The sequence below is a fragment of the Phlebotomus argentipes genome, unplaced genomic scaffold (genome assembly GCF_947086385.1).
Source record: "Phlebotomus argentipes unplaced genomic scaffold, Phlebotomus argentipes genome assembly scaffold_4, whole genome shotgun sequence".
Classification (NCBI taxonomy): domain Eukaryota; kingdom Metazoa; phylum Arthropoda; class Insecta; order Diptera; family Psychodidae; genus Phlebotomus; species Phlebotomus argentipes.
Genome location: NW_026776174.1, coordinates 6841367 through 6862852, shown reverse-complemented (window position 1 = coordinate 6862852; position 21486 = coordinate 6841367). Strand labels below are relative to the sequence as shown.

General features: G+C 40.8%; 1 protein-coding gene across 2 annotated transcripts; it reads left to right on the top strand.

The window, feature by feature from the left end:
• The first annotated feature begins 12475 nt into the window (after positions 1-12475).
• LOC132257536 (fibroblast growth factor receptor 3-like) lies at positions 12476-20732 on the top strand. 2 transcript variants are annotated; one of them, XM_059754490.1, is made up of 6 exons: positions 12476-12738; positions 18929-19446; positions 19501-19714; positions 19771-19948; positions 20013-20149; positions 20292-20732. In XM_059754490.1, exons 2-6 carry the CDS (start codon positions 19117-19119, stop codon positions 20396-20398), a joined length of 966 nt encoding a protein of 321 aa, XP_059610473.1. In that variant the 5' UTR covers positions 12476-12738; positions 18929-19116; the 3' UTR covers positions 20399-20732. The 2 variants fall into 2 exon arrangements, with proteins under 2 accessions (XP_059610473.1, XP_059610472.1); XM_059754489.1 differs by having other exon boundaries at positions 18906-19446.
• Positions 20733-21486: the final 754 nt, after the last annotated feature.

The window sequence follows — 21486 nt, the reverse complement described above, 5'->3', positions numbered from 1 at the left end:
GCACAAATCCTTTGGGGTGGATTTCTCACGCTCAACAGATTCCACATGAATCGCGCGCGAGTTCACTAAAATGCCCTGGGAAGCGAAAGGTCGTGGCGAGAGTGCATACTTTTTTTCGGCACAGGTCCTTTCGGCTGCATTCACTTCACAACGCCCTAATCCGATTTCGTGCTGTGAGATTTGTGTGTGTGTGTGAAGTGAAATCCCATTTTCATCCATACGAACTCGCTTTTTTCCTCCCCCCAAACGAAGCCGCGCATTATTTACACTGGCAGGGTTTTGTACTTTTAACGCAGATTAAATATACTCAAATGATGCGGTTTACACATTCCGCAGAATGCCCAACAGAAATTTATTTGATTTTTCATCCACACTCGAGAAATAAAAAATTCTATTCGCCAGAATGATGGCGCTGTAAATTTTTTATGACATCACGCTTTGGTCCTCGATAGAGCATCAATGGAGGAAACACGCTTTCTTCTTCCTTGCTATGCTAAATCTCTGGCGGCTAGAGTTGAGGAATAGGAAATGTCGTTTGGTGATGAATGGATTACATTAAAACTTTTATGTTTGCTGCTTTTCTCTCTCTGCGGATTCTTTCTTAACACTCTCTTTGCCATATTTCTCAAAAGATTTGTCCAGTAATAATAATCTACTTCAATCCTTCTACATTCTGTTACGGTTGGCGGAAGATGGCAAAGAATTGTCTAAGACTAAGAATTGTTCAATATAGCACAAGTCTTTATGAGGGTGAATCTCTTTCTGTAACAGTTTATTAAATAGTATTTTTCTAATAATGTTTTAATGTGTTGCAAAAATGAGTTTTTAAGAGCATCTGAAGGAGTGATATTGACAAATTTTGCGAATGGATTCAATGACCCGCTTCGTTGATATCAATTCTAAATGTGTAAGAAATTATTGGTATAATAGAGTGGACTTTATTGATAACAAGATCTGAATGCTGAATTTTGAAAATCGTCGATTTTAAATTCATTTGTCTAATTTCTAAAATATCTTCCCGATGTATTCCATAATATCTGTGTTAATGAAGACTTTAGAGACCTTCGATAGCGAGCAGACAAGAGACCGAAAAGACATCCAGAAAGAGGATCAGGATATTTATTGCCATCATAGCGAGCACAGAAATGCATCGGAATGATCAGAATACGCACGTAATCGTTAAGAGCTTGAAGAGAATGCGTTCTAGCACGTAGAATTCAAGGATTAATGATCTATTTATCTAGTGATAAATAGCATTCTAATGGTTCAATGTTCCTTTCAATGTTATCTTTCTAGTTTGTGTGGCATTTTGTGAAGTATTCTTGACTTGTACCTCAATTTGATAGTAAATATGATAACACTGTTATTTATAATCCCGCGTGTTTGGAGAGGTTCGGATGAACTGAAGCTTTGGAATTCAAATTCTGCCAGTGATATTTCGGGGCGCATTCAGTGGCTGTGCTCGAGATTTATTCCATTTTGCGAGTGCAGTGAAATACATCCTCTGCATACAGCAGGGCTTTGGTTGCCACCGACAACGGTGAGCATCAGGGCTATTTTCACGCTGTCACAGTATTTTTCCCTGTGATCCCCCTCGTCATCCCCAGATGCACTCCGCCAGCGAGCGGCGACACTATATTCATGGGGAAGACTCCATTCCGCAGAGGGAGAGAGAGAGAGAGAGAGAGAGAGAGAGGGAAAGAGATAGGATTGATGCGGGGCCGCGGAGGCCAAAGGCACGAGGAGTAAAATAATGCTCACCCAGTTTTCCGAGCTGAGTTTAATAACATTCGTGAGTCGAATGCAAATCATGAGATTTCCCATGTTGAGTGCGTCTCACACACCATAGCGTAACGTCAGTTCCGCATCAACCAACTTGAGGCGCTCGCATCAATATGTGCTGAAGGAAATTAAAACAGTAAAGTTAAATATTTGCACGACATTCAACTTGCCATGGCAATTTTGCTCAATTTGCTTGCATTCATGACAGTCAACAAGGAAAGGAACTTGTTCCAAATCATTTCCTCCAACTTTTATCACTGTCTCGTAATTGCGCAGGGATAGAAATGTTGGGACAAACTGTCAATTTAAAAATATGTCTAAAGAAAAGTATTAACACTTTCCGCAGTACTAAGTATTTGCACTTACAGTAGCCAAAATTAGGTTAGGACACCTATGAAATTTAGGCCAATTTTCCTTTTGATGATAAAAAATCAATATTTCTTTCGATTTTCGAGACAATTTCATTAAGAGAAGAAATAATTAGAATTTAATGATCTTTCAAATTGCGTTGAAATCATGGCGATATCTCAATTCGCAGCCGAGATATTGCAAAATGCAGAGAAATGTGCGAAAAAGGACAGAGAAAATTAAGTTAAGAAATTGCTTATTTTGCTCTGAATCCTTGTTATAATCATAAAACTGCCTCGAATAATCACATTAAATCATGAGTTTAGAATGTTTAGAAGACATTTCCATTATAGAACGTCTTGATTTGCACTTGTTAAATTGTTTTTTGTATGTTTTTAGTTACACTTTAACGCTTTTGTACCATTTCTTACGCACAATCGCGGCCCAAATTCTGTTCACAGGATTTCTATGAAGTGTAGAATAGGAAGTTAAGTTAATCGCCCAAAAACAATAATGTAGACGTGAAAATTACAGCATTTTACTCCTTAGAAAGTGTAAATTAGAAAGTGAAAAAAGTGTAGGAAATTAGGTTAAACGCAAAGAATTCTTCTGTCTTTCTTGCACTTCAGTCATAAAGCCTGACTTCATCTCGCTGGACGAAGAAAGTGAGGAAACAGACATGATTTCCGGAAGAGAGAAATTTTGCCCGAATGGAAATATTAGCCAAGAGAGTAAATATACATATATGAACGCATAGTATTTCTGTATGTAAAAGCTCTCTATTCAAGTCGACGTGAGTCCCCAGACCTCGAAGAATATCCACGGTGGCATACAAATGAATACTAGAATGAAGGATATTTAGAGAGATTTTTGAACTTCCTCTGGTATGAATAGCCGGGGAGAAGCTCCCTTTTCTCCTGCATAATCCCTCCTTTTGCCCGAATAATATCCTTTAGTAGTCATAAGTCATGTGAGAAGTTTACACACAAATCTCAAAATATGAATTTTACCAAGCAATAAAAAGATCCGCTCAACTCTCTGCCATTTACTCCGGTGAAAAAGGGAAGAAGTGAGGAAAATTTAGACGAGTAACTGGCTTGGGAAGCATTGAGATTTGTGGATGGAGGAAATCTCTTTGGCAAACATGCAATAAAAATTGAATCACTCCCGACATTTATTTTTTACTAATTCCTAGGAAATTCTCTCTGTGCATTCAAATGGCTTTTTGTTCGTCACTGCAGAATTGGATGCACGAGAATTGACGGTAAAGAATAGTGAAAAATTTGTAGAAGCATTTAAATTTTCAATTGATGGAAAGAATTTAGCTGAGAATATTTCAGAAATATTCACTTGATAAAATGTATCCAGCAAATTGGCAAGAAATCATGCCGAAGTTGTTGATTTAAGGAAATGTGTCTAAATTTACTTGGCAGCGAAAGAGAGAAACACACTTAATGTCCAGACTTATACACAAAATGTGTGTGTGTACAGTAACGAAAATTTAGTTAGGACACCCCTTGAAATTGCACCAATTGTTTGTATTTTTACCACAATTTTGACATCAACACTTTGTCGGATAGCCACGCTGCCTGATAACTGCCTCCAATTTTGCCGGCATCGACATGTCCTTCCAGACCTGTTCGCACTGCTGGAATTTTTCTGGCGCGTTTCTGGTATTCATTGTGGTATTAATCAGCCGGATAATATGGTTTAAAGATGTGAAAACACGAGACGGCCAATTTTTCAATCTCACTTGTTTTTATTCAATATCCTACGTTTCGGAGGTGCTTTGCCTCCTTTTTCAGGGCTGTAATTGCTATTTAGTGTTAGTATTTGTAAAAATGGGTTTTAGAAAAGGTATTCTTTACCTTGTCCAACACTCTTGCCATCACTTTCTGCACTGATCGAGTGTCTCCTCATCCACAGCTGTTCTTCTTCCCTCTGCTTGTCGGTTGTTGCTGTCTCATTTTGATCTTCTTTTGTAGTATTCCCGCGTAGGTTGTACTAACTCCTTGCGTGTTCAGTTTTTTGTTAATGGTATTCCTGCCGTGGAGCGTCCACTAGACCACAAACCACAGCTTTTCAATGGAGTTGAGGTCTGGAGATTGAACAGGTCAATCCAGAATGGTGAAATGATTTTCACCAATCCAATTCTTCGCCTTCCGCGAAGTGTGTTATGGATCATTGTCTTGCTGGAAGCTCCAGACAACGGGCAGATATTTTTTTCGGCGAACGGGAGAAGGACGTCTTGGAGAATTTTAACGTAGACATCTGCATTCATCTTCCTCTTGATATGGTGGATCGGGCCCATTCCATGCCAGGCGTAGCCTTCCCAGAGTATGAGAGATCCACCGCCATGTTTCACGATGGGGAGCAAAAATCTGGGATTAAGTCTCTGGTTTCTTGGGCGCTTCACATAAGATATTCCGTCTAAAGACATTAAGTTGATCTTTGTTTCGTCGGTCCAGAATACGTGTTTCCATAGATCAATTGTCCAGTGCTGATATTTTTGAGTGAATTCAATACGCGCCTTGCGATTCTTTGGGCTAATCAACGGCTTATGCGTGAGTTTTCTCTCAAATAAACCGGCTTGTCGCAGTCTGATCCTCACCGTCTGCACTGTGACGTCATCCTCTGGCCTTGCAAACAACTCCCGGTGGATCAACGAGGCACTGCGCTGAGGATCCACTCGTTCAGAAGTCTTTCTCTTCCTCCGCACATTTCTCACATTTCTTTTTAAATAAAGGAAAATTGGCCTAAATTTCATGGGTGTCCTAACCTAATTTTCCCTACTGTATATGCCACATAGAGCGCACAATTTTTACCAATTGTGTGTCCTAATTCTGTACACTCTCCTCTTAATATTAATCATCATTCCTCTGCAATTTTGCCGACACCACGCTGAACTTCCTCTAGCTTGGAGAGCTTTTTCCCTTTGACTTTTTCTGCTCAAGTGGACAATGGCGTCGAATTTTCAAGGCGTCCTACGAGACTTGCTCGTTAAAAGATAACTTGTGTGCTTTGGAGACAGAGTTCGGATGGGGATGAGGTGAGTTTGTCACTCTTCCAGTGACTTCCTCAAGCCCCACACTGCCTTGACACACTTTTCTTCATATGCTGCCAATTGTTCTCTCGCTGTTTGCTCTCTCACATCCACTATTGAGGCGGCTCAGTCACTCGGAATGCTGTCGATCTGGCGATATAAATTCTGGCGAGTGGGTGGCGAGGAGACTCTCTTCCAGCCACACTTCTTTCCGGGGAAGACTTCTCTGGAGTAGCCAGCCACTGAGGCGTGTGACATGTTGAAAGTCGAAGAATATTGCGAGCACATATGTATGGATTCGTGGCGTGTGTTTACATAAACACACATTATACCTAAGTGTACATGGAAAGCGACACAGCATATACTAAGCAGGAGGGAAAAAGGAAAAGGTAAATTCTCCGCATAAACGTACATATATACTCCCTCTATCTGCTTAATATTATATGTCTATTGCAGTGAGGTCGCCCCTAATCCTGCCTAATTAATAAATTTTCCCTCTAATCGCCAAGTAATGAAATACAAAACACGCTGTTATAGTGACGATTTATCAATTATTCATTTTAACACTCGCAATTTCAATGTCGCTTATTTATGTGGGAAAAATATATCAATTCCAAATGATAAAATCAACTTTCTCCTCAATTATCCTCATTTAATAATATTTATTTAGCACACATTCTATCTTACAATAACATTGCTGAACGAAACAATTTTACGCTCATTTACATAAAGTTTCTGATTATTGGATCAATTCCCACTGAAACTGGGGAATGTTAAAGATGTGTTAGAGAGTTTAGTTTAGTTAAAGTAGAGATAAATAGAACGAATATGTTTGCAACAGCAGTTTTCTTCGGACTGTGGTTCGTTCGCGCTCCTATTTTCCTTTTCTGTGTCTTCCGTGGGCGTTTGCTGCTTTCAGGATTTGTTCCAGGACATATTTCAGTGGCCAGTGGTCCTGAACGTGAAGAAACGGCATGCATACGCTTTGTGTGTTAAGATAGGGCAATCTGACCATTTTTAAATGTATTTCATTTAAAGCCCAAAACTCTATCTTTTCTATGAAGAACAATGTGCTCATTATCTGTAATAATCAGAGCATCTTGGAAGTTTTTTGAACTCTTCAAGATCATCTGACCGAGCATTCGAAAGTGTCAATTTCGGAGGTCGGATCTGAAGTCGGCGGCAGACGCACACACACTTTGAGGTGAATAAACATTATTATTTTTATTATTTCGTGAAGATTTCAAAAATGGGTGCAAGGATATTGACTATCTCCTCTTGATTCTCAGTCTGCTCAATAAAACGCTTCAAATCCCGAGAATATTGAGCCTCTGACAACTTACGATGTTCCCTTTCTGGCCGCTCTGCACAATTTAAAAGAGAAAAATTTTACAATGTTTCAACAAAAATATATTTTATATGGAATAAAATCTACACTCATCAGCTCTATTCGCGCTTCTCTTGCAAATTTGCTACAAAGCGTATTTTTTCATATTTACATGCAGTGTTAAACTTTTACATGCGTAAAGTTTAACATTCCTTAGCTTTAGTGCGATTTGCTCCATATTTTACAACATTCACTCTTATACAGAAGCTCAATTTGCATTTAACTTTTTCAAGGTCACTCACTCTTTCGAAAAAGTTCTTTTACATTTTGTAAAATGTTCGGTATAATGTAACATTTGCATAATAGAAGCAAATGTAAATTTCAGAAGTCAGAAGAATAGAAGTTTTTTTTTGTGAAAATGCCTGTCTTTGACTTGGAGTTGAAAAAGAGAGAGACAGAAATGATATGTAAAGAAGACTGAAAACTGAATTTTATTAGGAAAACTCTCCAAAATTGTCCCACATGATTTCAGCTTTATCTGATAGCGACAAACATGACAAAGTATTATTTTGTCCCTTCTTCTTCCTTTTTTTCCAATATCCACCCACACTTTCGTCATTGGCATTTGGCAAACATATATAGCATTTGGCGATGTTGCGAAGGGAGAGAAAAAATCAAAATTACTTTCCTTCGATTGCAAATGATGGAGAGAGATTCTCAAGGGGTTTTTCCTCTCCATTCCACATTCAAACTCATCATTTGGGAAAATTTCTCTGCTAAGGGAGATTCTCAGTCGTTTCATTTTAATTTGACAAATGGAAAATTCACACCTGGAAGTGCTCAAGAGTAATGAAGAATTGGAAAAAGTGCGAAAGAGGTGAAACTTTGGAGAAACATGATTTCCTTCTGAGACGCCTTGTGCCATGGAAATCATGTAAATTGCAATCAAGGTGAAAGCCTCAATCAGACAAATGGAACGAGATATTGTCATGTGTTCTGCGCCTCGCGTCGCTGTCTTTCCGGCACATGGGCTCAATGGCTGATTTGCGAGTTAATCAATTTCCAATTGATGTGTTTTGTTGGTGCGTGTGAAGAGATGACAGCAAATTACATGATAAATTTCTCTGGGTGGCGCGCAAATAACTCTCCCCTGTCGCCCACGCCCTTCACCCCTCACCCTTCGCCCTGATGGGGTGAGTTGATGCAAAATCAACGCTGTGGCGTGTCGTCAAATCAACAACGTCCAGTCGAAAGTTTGCTCAACACACACATACCGCGCCCGGCCCATATAATGCACACATCCCTGGCCATCCTCTTGAGCCGTTTTAATGGATTTCGCTGAAAATCGGGTTGTCCTAATGACCGCGCGTCCAACTCAAGTGCTCCATTCGCATGTTGACAGTTGAGTGAATTAATTGAATTTTGAATTTAGAACGGATTTTCCACTCAATTCAACATTGTGCTCAATTTTATTCTCTCACGCGCTGCGCAACAAAAATAGTAATTAGCAAAATATTAATAATTGATGACTTTCCCATCCATTTCGCTCATTCGTTCAAGTGACCACTTGATATTTCCGCCACGTTCAGCGCATTCACAGTAAAATTTTGCTTTCATTATTATTCTCTGTGTAAAATATCCTGTTTTGTCCCAACGAATTGTAGATTTTAAACAATTATTGTGTATAATTTCCAATAACTGCACAATATATGAAACATTTTCATATTTTGCTGCATAAAATAAACATTCTTGTATTTAAAATCGATGGGTGAATCGAAAGCTATGAAAAGTCAAAATCGTCCTTTGTCAGAAGAGAAAATTGAAAATTTCGCTTGAAAAAAACATCAAAAAATCATTAATTAATGTGCTAATATTCCTGTGTAATAATTATTTTCAGAATGATTCATTTGATTTTATTGATGAACCAAAAATATTATTTTCCAAAGTTGTTCCTTTTTTTTAGTTTTCAAGCACATTTTAATAAAATAGTTGAAAAAAATCAATTTCTCTTTTTTACATAATTTTTTTTTTATTTCTTGAGTGAAAAGATTTAAAAAAATATATGACAAATAGCAATAAAAATCTATTAAACGTCTAAGAACATTTTAGAAAAGTTTAATTGCAATTTGACATGATTTCAAACATTCCTGTGAGACACAATGTAATATTATTATTTATTTGTTCACTCCAGGCGCTTTTTTCCATCTCGCGCCGCATAATTCACTGGTAAACACAATGTAATAAAAGTGTGTTGTTTTGCAAAAGGACATTTTTCTCATGAAAAATGCAAGTAAGAGTTAATCCCTTAAAATAAAACTTCGTAATTTCATCAAGAGTGTGCAATAAAATGAAAATCCGGTGGAGAAATTTTCAAATTACCTCATTAGCGGCGGGAAAGTTTTTAATTGGGAACTTTGAAGGGGTTTTCGACACTTTTTACCGCGCTTTGAAGATGGAAAAGTGCGCCACACAAATGAGTGACATTCATCAATTATTTTTATTTGATTTGCCACCCTGTGAATTTCTCTCGGTCCGCGTCTTGTGCCTTTTGGCTTGTTGGGGCAATTCTTGCTGTCAAATTTCCTCATCATCGCGTCTCAGATCGCGAAAGGACCAAACAAAAACACTCGTAGTGTCTCTCCAACTCACACCGTGTCCTTCACTCATCTTCCTGCTGATGAAGTATTCCTCGGTTGTCCCGAAAAAAAAAAGAAAATGTCGACGCGCGGAGTGTGAGAGCAGAAAGGGATGTTCCGAGTAAATATTTCATTTAACTTGGTGAGTCTGGGGTAGCTAATAAAGGCAGATAAAAAGTTTTCTTTGTTGTTCTATACATTATACGTGAATATTACTTTTTAAAGCTTCTCTGGGCCCTTTTTGCCGGTGGGTGGTGGGGTGCTCGAAAAAATATACAATTAATTATGTTTCCACCCTCATCCATCATGCAGAAAAAAGTCTTCATTCTGTTGCGCGCGCGAGAAGGCATACAAAAAGTGAAAGATGATGGAAGGAAAGATTGGATTTTGCCATCTTTCTTCGCTATCTCACTCTCGTGTGTGGCATGTGAGGCTGCTTCTTGTCGTGGCAGAGGAGGGCAGAGGCATCCGCCCGCCATTTAGGCCGGAGTGAGAGGGAATTAAAACATCTTTCAGCGAGCAACATCATCAAATAGCTTCGAGAGGGAAGAGAGATTGTAAGAGAGAAAAGGGAAAAAAAGGAGGTCTTCAATGGACTTTGACTTGGGGTTTTATGGGTTTGAGACTTTTCACGACGGCGGCACGGCGAGCCAATTGAAAGGGGTCGCTCGGGCTCAATGGGAGAGACTCTTCGTCTCCCAATGGCCCCCAAATGCCAATGAGTTGACCTGTCGTCGGGGAGAAAAGGCGAAGAGATGAGATGGGAAGTGTTGCAAGTTGAGGCGATAGTGAGGAAAGTAAACTTTCTCCACGAGCCAATATTGGGTGTCCACCAATCGCCGTCGTTTCGCCCTTTTTTCGCCAAGGAAAAAGCGCCTCGGCGGAAAAGGTGGAGAACAGTCGAGGGCCCCCGAACACGTGGAGACGGCAAATCCACTGGGGGAATTACAATTTCTGCAAGATTAAAATGTGCGACATGAATATTTTATGATTCATTCGCCTACACAGGCGGCTCTATTTCTATACACACGTCAATGATGCCGTGAGAAAATGCGTTATGAAGTACAGAAAAATCCCCAGAATGAATGTCTTCGCGAACACTTTTGTTTCCAGTCATGCTTTTCGGCGCTCATGAGCCATTCTGTGAGCAGAGATAGTCAAGAGGGGGATAAATTGTCTGAAATTGTGTACACTACTTCCAAACACTTCCAAAACTACCTTCATTTCTTGCATTTATAAGAAAAAAAAATTAGAAGAGACTTTTACTTACATAATCTTACGTAGATTACGAGAAGGAAAATCTGTTTTTAAGCATTAAGAAGCTTGCTAAGCGCCTATTTTCTATGGAAATCTATGAGATTTTGTTTGCAACAATTGTTAAAGTCAAATTTTGGAAATTTTGCCTTTGCAATACAAATTTCTTTACAATATTTCCAATATTTTGTCAAATTAAAGCCTCAGATCATTTTTGGATCGCTAAAAGAAACAATTAGAGAATATTTACGACCCTTTTTAATGTAAAACCACCCGAAGTAAAGGATTTTAGTTGCTCGTTTCAGTTTCTGCAAAAAGTGCTCTTGATTAATATGATACAACTTGCGTGGTTTTCATCAGTTTTCCCGGGCAGTGGCACTATTAATGCAGTTTATCAGAGAAATCCTCCTCGAGAACAGATTAGCGGACGATGCAGGAATTTTCTGTCGTTTTTTCCAGCCGAAGCTGTTATGACGGCGGCAGTCGCCATTCGAAGACTTAATTCTGCGCAGAGAAATTAGAGATTTCTTGTCCTTAATAGCATTTAGAGGTGAAAAATAAATATTTTCGCGTTTCTTTTATTCTATGAGACTGAAAACCATGAAAACCGGGATGAATTTCTCAAATTTGTGAAATAAAATTGAATTTTAGGACACTTCTGAAAAAGTGTACACCACTTCCCACCATATTATTCCTCCCTTGGAGATAGTGGGTGTAGAAAAATTGCGCGTATTCGCGCAGCATCGAACAAGAGATGACACACAAGACGACGCTGTGAGAGGGTGGGAAAAAAAGACACAAACTCTGGTGCAACTCGAGTTGAGAGCAATTTTCATGTTAACTCAGAAGCAATTAGTATCGTGAATGAGTAAATGAATTATTCTGACATCGAACAATGCATTTTTAATTGAGAAATTCCATTATGAGGATAATGAAGTCTCACTAGAGGCGCTTCTTAAGTATTCAAGCTTTCAGATATTTTCCCTATGCCATCCTCAAGACCATCCTAAACCCCATAATTTTCCTGTCTTTATCCTTTGCACAGTTTTTTTCCCTCGTCGCCGAGTTTCCTCCTTGACTTGGGGTTGTGATCACATTAAGAAGTCGTTTAATTATTATGCTGGAAATTTGACTACTCATCTCTTAGCTAAATATATTTTCATAGTCGAATTGCGCGAGTGCATGCAAATGAGAATTGTTCTTGTAAATCAAATTGGAGATAATGGGAAAAGTTGCATCCGGCGAAGAATAACACGGCTTAAAGCCATGATGAAAACTTCAAATATCTCATATACATATAATGGCTAGAAGGAGTGCGAGAAGGTAGATTTAATTTCTTTCGCGTGAAAAGTGTGAAAGTTTTCTCCACGCTCAGGGAAAATTCCACACTATACATGTTGAATATGCGATGTTGTGAGATAATTTCCATTGGTGTTTAGTGCATAAAACTACTTTCACATTCACAAATTACTTGTTATTTCTATCAAGTATAGCGTTTTGTGGTTACTTAACAAGGGGGAAGTTTATAGATTTTCCAGCATGGGTGAGACTTTTGTGGGAAATCCAATATAAACTGGGGGTGTATATAACTGGGAGTGGGTGGAAGGAAGTCTTTTTTGCGATAGTTAAAGCGATACACACACATTTCTGAACGTGATTTGATTTCTGTATTATTTTTCCCGAGCACTTGCCACACACTCAGACTCCTCTGGGGCTCGAGGGGCTCTGTCGGGTGGGTGGGAAACTGATTAGGCCACGTCAGAGGACTTAGGGAAAATATGAATGGAAAGGCTCTTCCCTCGCGGATATGAGAAAATCTTCTTGTGGATCATAAATTCCCTGTTTAACGGGTATTTTTTTCTGTCTCCTCCTTGCCCTTGTTGTTGTGTGTGGAAAAATGTTTTTCCCTTGTTTCCTCTCCGACTCTTCTATGGCTCTTGATTAAAACAAGCCCTAACGAGGAATATTTGAGAATGACTCTGCCACTCTATGCGCAATCGTGTGGAGAAATACTGGGGAAGTGGATGCCTTCCTCGTGACATGAAACACCCCAAAGAGTCGACAGTTGGAGCTTCAACTCTCGCGCCTTTGGACGCATCCTCTGCAAATTACCCAGCAACCCTCTGAGGTGAGGCCGACAGCATCCCCGCATAGCTCGCGATACACTTTTTCCCACCGCCTGAATCGCGGCGTCACATTTCCCAACTGCGTCGCACAGTTGTAAAAAAAAAGTGAGTTTGGGGGTTGTTTTTGGATGGATTACGCGAATTCATAGTGTAATTTGTGGAATAAATACTGTGGAATTGGCAAAGGTCACGAGGACAGCAGATTTTCCGCCACACACAAGGGTAAGTCAAGTAGGGAAAATGGAGCAAAGAAGTGGAAGAATAGTTGGATGAACATTGGAAAACATCCCTTCCTCTCTGACCCACTCTGAGATATTTCCATATAAGCAAAATGAGGCCATTTAAGACATCACTATAGCCAGTGTTGGAATGGCAAATGGCTCTTAGAAAATTCCACTTCGTAATTGTCATGCAACATCCCACAAATGCTTCCATCTCGCCAGTGAAGGAAGTTATTTTCAAATGTGAAGCAATTGGGTGGAGGGAAAGAGAACTTCTCTCCATCCCTGGAAACATTAAATTGTCCTTCCAAATGGACATACTCTGTGTGTGTTCTGCAAGGAGATCGGAATTGCTGGAATTTTGTATATGACACCGTTTGGGTGTACTCCCAAAATCACCGTGCAATTGCGTAAATATCTGCTCAATGATCCGACGACAACGTCGGGCACTTTGGCAAAATAGTGCACAAGAGGCGGAACACTTTTCATATTCTCCTTGTTAGTGGGAAATTGCAATGGAAATTGATTGCTGCAAATGTAGTTTTCATGCAGTTCATCAATGCTTTCGCCACAAATAGAACACGAGAATTTGCGTATCACTTTTATTGGGCAGCAAAAGTGGAATTAAAACTTGATTTTTCACATTCCTCGTGTAAATCATAAACCCAAGGGGGAGATAATATGCCTAAAATCTGTACAACACTTCGAAACACTTCCGAATTTGCCTGACACTTCTAGAAATTGAAGTTTTTAGACTGTTTTCACACTAATTCCCAAATTAAAAATAATCTCTTAAGTTTCCATTCGATATTTTTGCAAAAATCCACTTAAAAACGCTTTTTTGGTATCTTTTCTGATCATAACCTCAAAATACAACGAAAAGATCTTCCAAAACTATGTTTAGATGCTTTCTAGATCACAAAATCATCTGTTATAAGGTGACAACGAACTAAAAATTGCTGTTGTAGAGCCAAAATCATGCAGAAAGATTACTAATTGAACTCACTCTTTTTGAGGTTATGTTCAATCTTATCACAATTTGCAGTGTTTCTTAACATCGAATGATTGAAAAAGCACTATTTATTGCATGCAAATTCTTAATACGACGATTTTTTGGATCTGAATAAAAGAATTGTTGTGCTAGAATGCGAATTATTCACTAAAAATGTCCTTAATTGGTTACATAACCTATAAAAAGGATTATTACGTTTGTTTCTGCGTGAAAATCGGAGGGAATTCAAAAAATCTGAATGATTCGTCATTGAAAGAAGCGCTCAAGATTAGAATTTTGTAGGTTTTTCAACACTTCCACTTCTTAAGTACTTCTGCTGAGCTGTACACCACTTCTGACTGTATTATCTCCCCCTTGGCTGAAACCTCAGGAAATTGTATTTGAATAGAGAAAGTCTAATAAAACTGCCACGGCCATTCGAGCGAAGTTAAAGCATGAGAGTGAAGTTAATTCCTTCTGCAAAAGTGTTTTAATTGACGTCTTCAGAGACACGTTTCTTAATGGGGATTACTTAAAGCTTCTCTAGCTTTCCGGCTTCCGCCAAGAAATGTCATCATTACAATACACACCCGTGGAAATTAAGAATCAATCGAGGGGAAAATGAACGTAGTAAATTCGTCGGAAGAAATTTCACCGCCCTCGCAAGTCAACACGAAAAGTGAAAGTCGAGAAGGGAAATCATCACTTTCGCATATATACTTAAATATATACTTAAACTGAGAAAGTGTTGTGCAGATCATGAGTTGTGGGGTGTGAGAAAGTGGGGGGTTTGTTTGCTGAAAGCTCTGAGCGTCGTCATGAATCACAAAGTTGGGTGAGAAGCTTTGAAGAAAATGACCCCCGAAGAAATCGTGCAATTTTCTCTCTTCAACTCCAAGCTCTGAATGGAAGGGATTTTTATTACCATTCTCATGATCATAGTGACAGTTCAGCAAATCTATCACTTCTCACATTGCATATCAATGCATGTCTTTTGCCTCAATATTGTCTTCAAGTCAGTCAATTTTTATTGAAATTGATGGCTTTCATTCACTGTCTCACTTATATTGTATTCATCTGCCTCTGCTATGCATCGACAACACGATGAGATTTTATTAGCTTCGCCAGCATGACACACAGTACATCTTTCTCTGACATAGACGTGCATTTTCCCGTCGATATGGCTTGGCAAAGAAGAAAGGAAAATAGAAGAAAAACTGTGAGCATTCCTTTCTCCCGTGTCACCCAAAGTACATTCATTTTCCCTCAAATCTCTGCACTTTCGACATGCACGCTGAGACAGGAGACAGTTTGATTGGATATTCCTTGGGAAACTCCACGCGACGCGCCAAGTGATGTCTGAGGAATATTCTCAAGCTGTCGTATCGCATTTTCACCCCCATTTCATCCGCACGCCCATTCAAGAGATTCGCATTTCACTGTGTATTATAACACTGAATGAGCGGCGCCTGGAACAAAGCCTCTTTGTCTGTAATTTTACAAATTTCGCTGCAACGCCATCATGTAAAATAGCAGGTCGTTATGGAGCGAAAAGCACGTCTCATAAAGACATTTTACCACTATTTTGCCGCGCAACTTCTCCAGTGTTCCGCAGTGAAAATGCCTTTTACAATCTTTGCAATCATCGATTAGAGTAAATCATTGTATTGATGCTGTATTATAATGTACAATCGGATATTTTCCGTGTTTCCACTGAATTTCTATGGGCTTTGTTGACCTTCTGTATCACGAAAAAGGTCATAAACAACAATTTGAACAAGAAACGCCGAGTTTAGTGGCAAAGTGCGGTAATTGAAGCGCATTTATGTGTTTTGTTTTCGAAATTACGCTATAGATTTACTTCTAATTTCATTCAAGGGGGAGATTATGTGCCCTTAATCTGTACACCACTTCCAGATCTTGAAGTTTGTAGTCTGTTTCCACATCAATTCCCAAAATTTAAAGTATCTCTTAAGTTTCCATGCGATATTTCTGAAAAAAAAATCCATTTTAAAACCCTTTCTTGAACATCTTTTCCGAATATAACCTAAGAATATCAATAAAAGAGCTTTAAAGACTCTGTTTGGAAGCTTTCTAGATTACAAAATCATCTCTTTCGATTTGCTAATGATCTAAAAATTGGAGATTCACCGTCAAAATTGTCCAGAAAGTTTTCTAAATATACATTTTTAACATTCAAATGACTATTTTTGAGGTTATAATAGATCTCAACACTCAGATTTATAATAGAAATGTTTATTGCATGCAAATGCTTAATTATGCCAAAGACTAGCGATCTTTTGGACTTGAACATAAGAATTGTTGTGCTAGAATGCGAATTATTCACTAAATCCGCTCTTAATTCGTAACATAACCTAGAAATAAATGATTGTGATTGCTTCTGTGTAAAAATCAAAAGAAATCCAAAGAATCGTGATAATTTGTCAGTAAAATAACAACATATGAACGGAATAATGCAAGTTTCTGAACACTTTCACTTTTCAAGACTTCCGCTCAGCTGTACACCACTTCTGACTGTACTATCTCCCCCTTGATTTAATTCCAGCGCGTAAAATCATGGAAATAATTTCACTATTCGTTACGGATGTAAATAAACACAGAGTATTTCTAAAAAGTGCTGAAAATCAATCGGAAACACTGAATGTTGTTACTTTTTAATTGCACTTTGCGAGTAAATTTTGTCAAAAAAAGTGGATGCAAAGTTGAATGCCTGAACCGAATTGCACAATTAAAATTATGCCCAATAAGCACTTGAATCCTAAAATAACCGAGGAGGCATTTAAAAATGTTTTTCATGTTGGCAAAATCACATAAAACTTTGATGGAATTATTCGTGAAAATGCTATGGGAAAATCAACTCTCTCTCTCTCTCTCTCTCTCTCTCTCTCTCGCGAGGCAATTTTCGAGCGGAAACATTTTTTTGGATTGTGTGATATGTTTAAAAATTTACATCGGAATTTTCCCTTCGTTTGTGCATATGTACACTATGCACACACGGAGATGAATTGGGGGGGAAAATGGAAAGTGAGTGTGCGGTTTTGCGTTGGGCGGATGGGGGTGTAAAAGCATATTGCGAAGCTTTCAATTTACATGATAATTCTGTGGCTTTGAGGTTCATTATGACAAATTTCTAATTGGCTTTTGGGACTCATGTGCGAGTGGATGTTTGATGGTGGAAATGGCAGAGAATTCTCGCCATCCTATTGGCAATGGCGTGCCAACTTGAAAACTATTCCTGCCAAGGAAGTGGAGCTTTCGTGGGGAATCTCTCGATGTTCATGAGATGGAAGCCACAAATGACTATACGTGCCTCATTTCTCCCTCCGCCCTTCACTTCCGGGCGCCCCTTTCGCCCTTCTTTTCCTCCTGAAATAACCATGACGAGATAATCCTCTCACAATGCATTACCCCTCGACGCAAGACAACCACCCAGAACAGTGTGCCGCCTCTTGGCGCTGGTCAGCAACTCATGACGAGACTCAAGGGGTTGCTAATATTGGGGATGCAGTGTCACTCGGCTTGAGATGCCCCAGAAACATATTTCCTTATTCTCACTTGATCCCTTTCGAAGTTACAGCGATTTTGCGATGGTTCTGAACAAAGACACAAATATTTTTACACTATTTCATTAACATTTGTTTAGTGCATTTTTTAAAGTGCGGAGAGCGAATTTCTCAGCTGAAAAGCTTGAGAACACAAAGGAATTGATAATATTACTTTAATACTTGACCTTTAATCGGATATTAACGGTTTTACGCAAGGTTTTACGATAAAAACGTGTGCGAAATTGGGAAAACTTCTTAAATCTTTTGCACATACGAGAATCTTTAAATATTCTTCACGAAACTGTGTCTATCAATACGTCATCTGTAGTTGCTAGTACTGAAAAAAATCACATCAAGTGCCCTTTAACCGTTCAATATTAATAAGTTCACCTTAAACTTTACCACAAATTCGTTTTTACACTTGCAAAATACCTTTTTTTTCTTAGATCTTTCTCCAAATGATCTCCAAACCTTTTCAAATATTTTCCACACTTTCTTTAAATTTCACACAGAATTCTCGAGTCCTTAAGATCCCCAACAAACCTTTCTCCACAGCTGTGAAACTATTGAATCTATTGAAAATCTACATTAGCAACCCCTTTGACGAGACTGCTTTGGAAGTGAGGCAAAATATTTCCTCAGCAAATTACTTGATTCCTGCGCTTCAATTCAATTTAGAAGGACATTTTCTGTGCATATTTCAGCGTGTCCGCCGTGCAATTAGTGGAAATATTTGTAGTACGGCTTTGCCTTTACTCACTCGATGTCCGTGAATTAATTGAAAAGGCAGCAATCTGAATAATGTGCTCTCATCTCTGAACATCGTGCAAATGGGTTTTCTTGTGAAAGTTGCGTACACACGTGTGAATATTTTGGAATTGACGCTCCGTTGGGCACATACAATGCCGGCGAACGGCTCGAATTACCTGCGTTTGAAAAGAGATTCTGGATGAGGTGGCAAGTGTAAAATGGGGAAAACTTTGAAATGAATTTCCAGCGGAGTTTATCTGTGTGCCGGAGAAGTTTTCTTGGAGTGAGAAAATCTCACCCTTGCTGAGCTGTGCCAGGTCATACTATAACCGCTGTGAGCGGCTTTATCGTTTCACTTGGATGCACAAAAGAGTAGCGCCCCTTCCTCACCTGTCGGCCAGATTCTGTTCCGGTCCATCTCCCTGCGAGCACGCATAAATTTACTTCTTCGACCAATTTTAATTGAATCCCACACCCAAAAGCGTGTCACAATCGAAAGGGAAATCCTATTCATCTGGCTTTAGTCAAAGAGCCGCAGCTCCTAAGCCATGCCAAACCCCCATTCGGGTCACTTTCAAACTTTCCCCGCACACACACACAAACTATTTCAGGCTGCCAGTCACTAAATCCACCGCAAGCGCTCCACCTTCTTCGCCAATCAACGTATTTCCCACTGTTTTCCCGGACATTCTGCATCGGATTTTCGGCGGAGCCAGAAGAAAAGCGTGAAATATCTCAGAATGGATTAGTATAGGAAATTCCAATTACACTCCAAATAATTCTCCGCACAACACATATTAAATCCTTACGTCACTTTGAGGAACACGTGACGAAATATTCTAATAAACTTTGGGTTTGTAGAATTGTCGAAAATTCATTTGCAGATAGAGCGAGAAGCCAGGGCATTAAGTGATTTTCCTCAGACGATAAACAATGAACTGAGCTTGTAGCTTGAAAAGCTGAGAAAGTCTCTGGCCGGGAAAAGCACCGATTCTGAGGGGGTGGGAAAATGGGGAGAATGTCGGTCACACATGGTGCTTTGTAGAACAAAGCGGTGCTCAGGAGCGTCGCCATGAGGCGACGACGAGTGACGCTGCTTCTGCTTGAGTTGATCCTGGCGGTGGCCTTGGCCGCGGCCCGCGGCCCCCCGCCGCCCATCCTGCGGCCGCGCGAGGGCGACCCCTTCGACAGCCTGCCGAAGAGCTTCTGGCAGGAGTTCTCGTCGCCCTTCACGGACTCCCCGGACGGCGGCGACACGGACGACAGCGCGGAGTCGCTGGAGACCACCACGCGCGAGCCGCAGCCCTTCTTCGAGGAGCCCGCGGCCGCGGCCAACGTCACCACGCAGCTCGGCAGCCACGTGCATCTGCACTGCCGCGTGAACGACCTGCGGGAGAAAACGGTGAGAAGCGCTTCGCGCGCGCTGTCCAACAGCTGACAGACCATTGCTCCGCAGGTCTCGTGGGTGCGCCGGAAAGAGGACCAGCTGCAGCTCATCACCTTCGGCCGCCACACCTACAGCAGCGACTCGCGCTACCAGCTCGAGTACCTGGCGCCCAACGACTGGCAGCTCCTCATCCAGTTCGCCAACGAGCGCGACGAGGGCCACTACGAGTGCCAGGTGTCCTCGCACCCGCCGCTCGTCTTCCTCGTGCACCTCACCGTCGTGGGTAAGTGCCCGCCCCCAGCCCCAACCCTCGCCTCACCCCCGCTCTCCCTCTCGCAGTGCCGCGCGTCGAGATCGTGGACGAGCGCGGCGGCGCCGGCGCCGACAAGTTCTACAAGGCGGGCAGCACGATCGAGCTCAAGTGCGTGATCAGCAAGGTGCCGCAGCCCACGACCTACGTCACGTGGAAGCACGGCCAGCGGATGCTCAACTACGACACCAGCCGCGGCGGCATCAGGTACAATTCGCGCCCTTTCGCGCCTCGCCGCGAGCTCACTTTCTAACGGCCGCTTTTCCCGCAGCGTCAAGACTGACCTGAAGCCCGGCGGAGCTGTGAGCCGACTCTACATCGCCAACGCCAATCGATACGATTCCGGCAACTACACCTGCTCACTGGCCGACGTCGCCGCGACCACAGTCACCGTCCACGTGCTCAATGGTTAGTCAATTTCTCTCTATTCCAATTCTCTGCCTTTTCAGTGGGAAATTCACTGGAAAACATCAATAGATTACTTCAAGAGCATGAGCTGTTTTCTGAGCCTTCTTTTGGAGTTTTTGAGTGGCTTTCATTTCGTTCTCAGGTGAGAATCCTGCCGCGATGCAACACGGCTGTTCCACAACTTGGCCTCCGCTCGTCTCGACAATGGTTTTCGCGTTCGCTTCCAATCTGATTTTCGTATATCGGTGACAGCTATGGTTGTGCGGGAGCAATATTGTGTAAATTCCTATTTGCAGTGAAGCAAGAGACCATTGTATCAGTGAATGAAGTCCTCAAGAGTCTCCGTATGGTGAGATGTGCACGTCAAATTCAAGAGACAGCTTAACTCAAAGCTTAAAGTGACTTTGAACTTTAAATATTGCGTGGATATGAAGGAACTTTGTGGGGGGAAGAAAAAGGAGATGGAATATCAGATACGTAAACTAGTGATACGGAGGAATGTAAAGTTGATGTTTGAAAGGTAAATTAACAGTGTGTGTACTATCTCGAATTATCTTGGAGAATTAAATGTTGATAGAGTCAAACAGCAGTGAATTGTCTTTGTGTCGACGCCTCTTTTCGCCGACGAATTCGGGCAACTTTCCAATATCATCTGAGCAGAAGCTGGCCGCTGGGACCGACCATTCTCCCCCCGGGGGAGCGGAGCTTCATAAGTTCTTGGGTGAATCAACAACATTCCGAGTGACTGCTTCGCAGGGAGAGTCGAACAAAGTGGCGAGTATGAAGTTTACCATGAGAACTTTCCACTGTGCGGCGGGAGAAAACATACGAGATTTGGGGCGTCGTGCGTCGGCCGGCAGTGTTTGAAATCCCATTCGGATCGTTTATCTGAATTTAGTTGCTATAGTTTTGTTTCTCTCGTTGTGCCACAAAGTTATGCCAAAAATTTCCTTCAAATCCACCCAAAAATTTAGCACACTTTGATACTGTCGAGATGAAAAAATATGGCATGAGAAAATGCTGCGTGAGCTTTTTTTTCTCAGGCTCACATCGTATTATACATATGTATGGCGATGGTAAGCCGTGGAGAATGAACTATGAGATTGCGGAATATGATATATTTTCGCATAATGCCACACCATTTTGGGCCTCACGCCCTTTTCCCCACGATCATCACGAGTTGCAGTTTGTCTTGAGTGTTGTGCGTCTTTTTCTCTGAATAAACATTAAGCAGAATTGCGCTTTGAGGGATGGAAAAACTATCCCGCAGAAGCAAAAGAGTTTTACACAAAGGGCTTGCCAATCTGGGTTTTGAGTGTTATAAGAAAGAAGAATAG

Excerpts from the sequence above, each read along its gene's own strand:
- LOC132257536 (XM_059754490.1), top strand. The coding sequence starts at position 19,117 with ATGAGGCGACGACGAGTGACGCTGCTTCTGCTTGAGTTGATCCTGGCG. Across the intron at positions 19,447-19,500 it reads ACGACCTGCGGGAGAAAACG|GTCTCGTGGGTGCGCCGGAA; the intron begins GTGAGAAGCGCT and ends ATTGCTCCGCAG. Across the intron at positions 19,715-19,770 it reads CGTGCACCTCACCGTCGTGG|TGCCGCGCGTCGAGATCGTG; the intron begins GTAAGTGCCCGC and ends TCCCTCTCGCAG.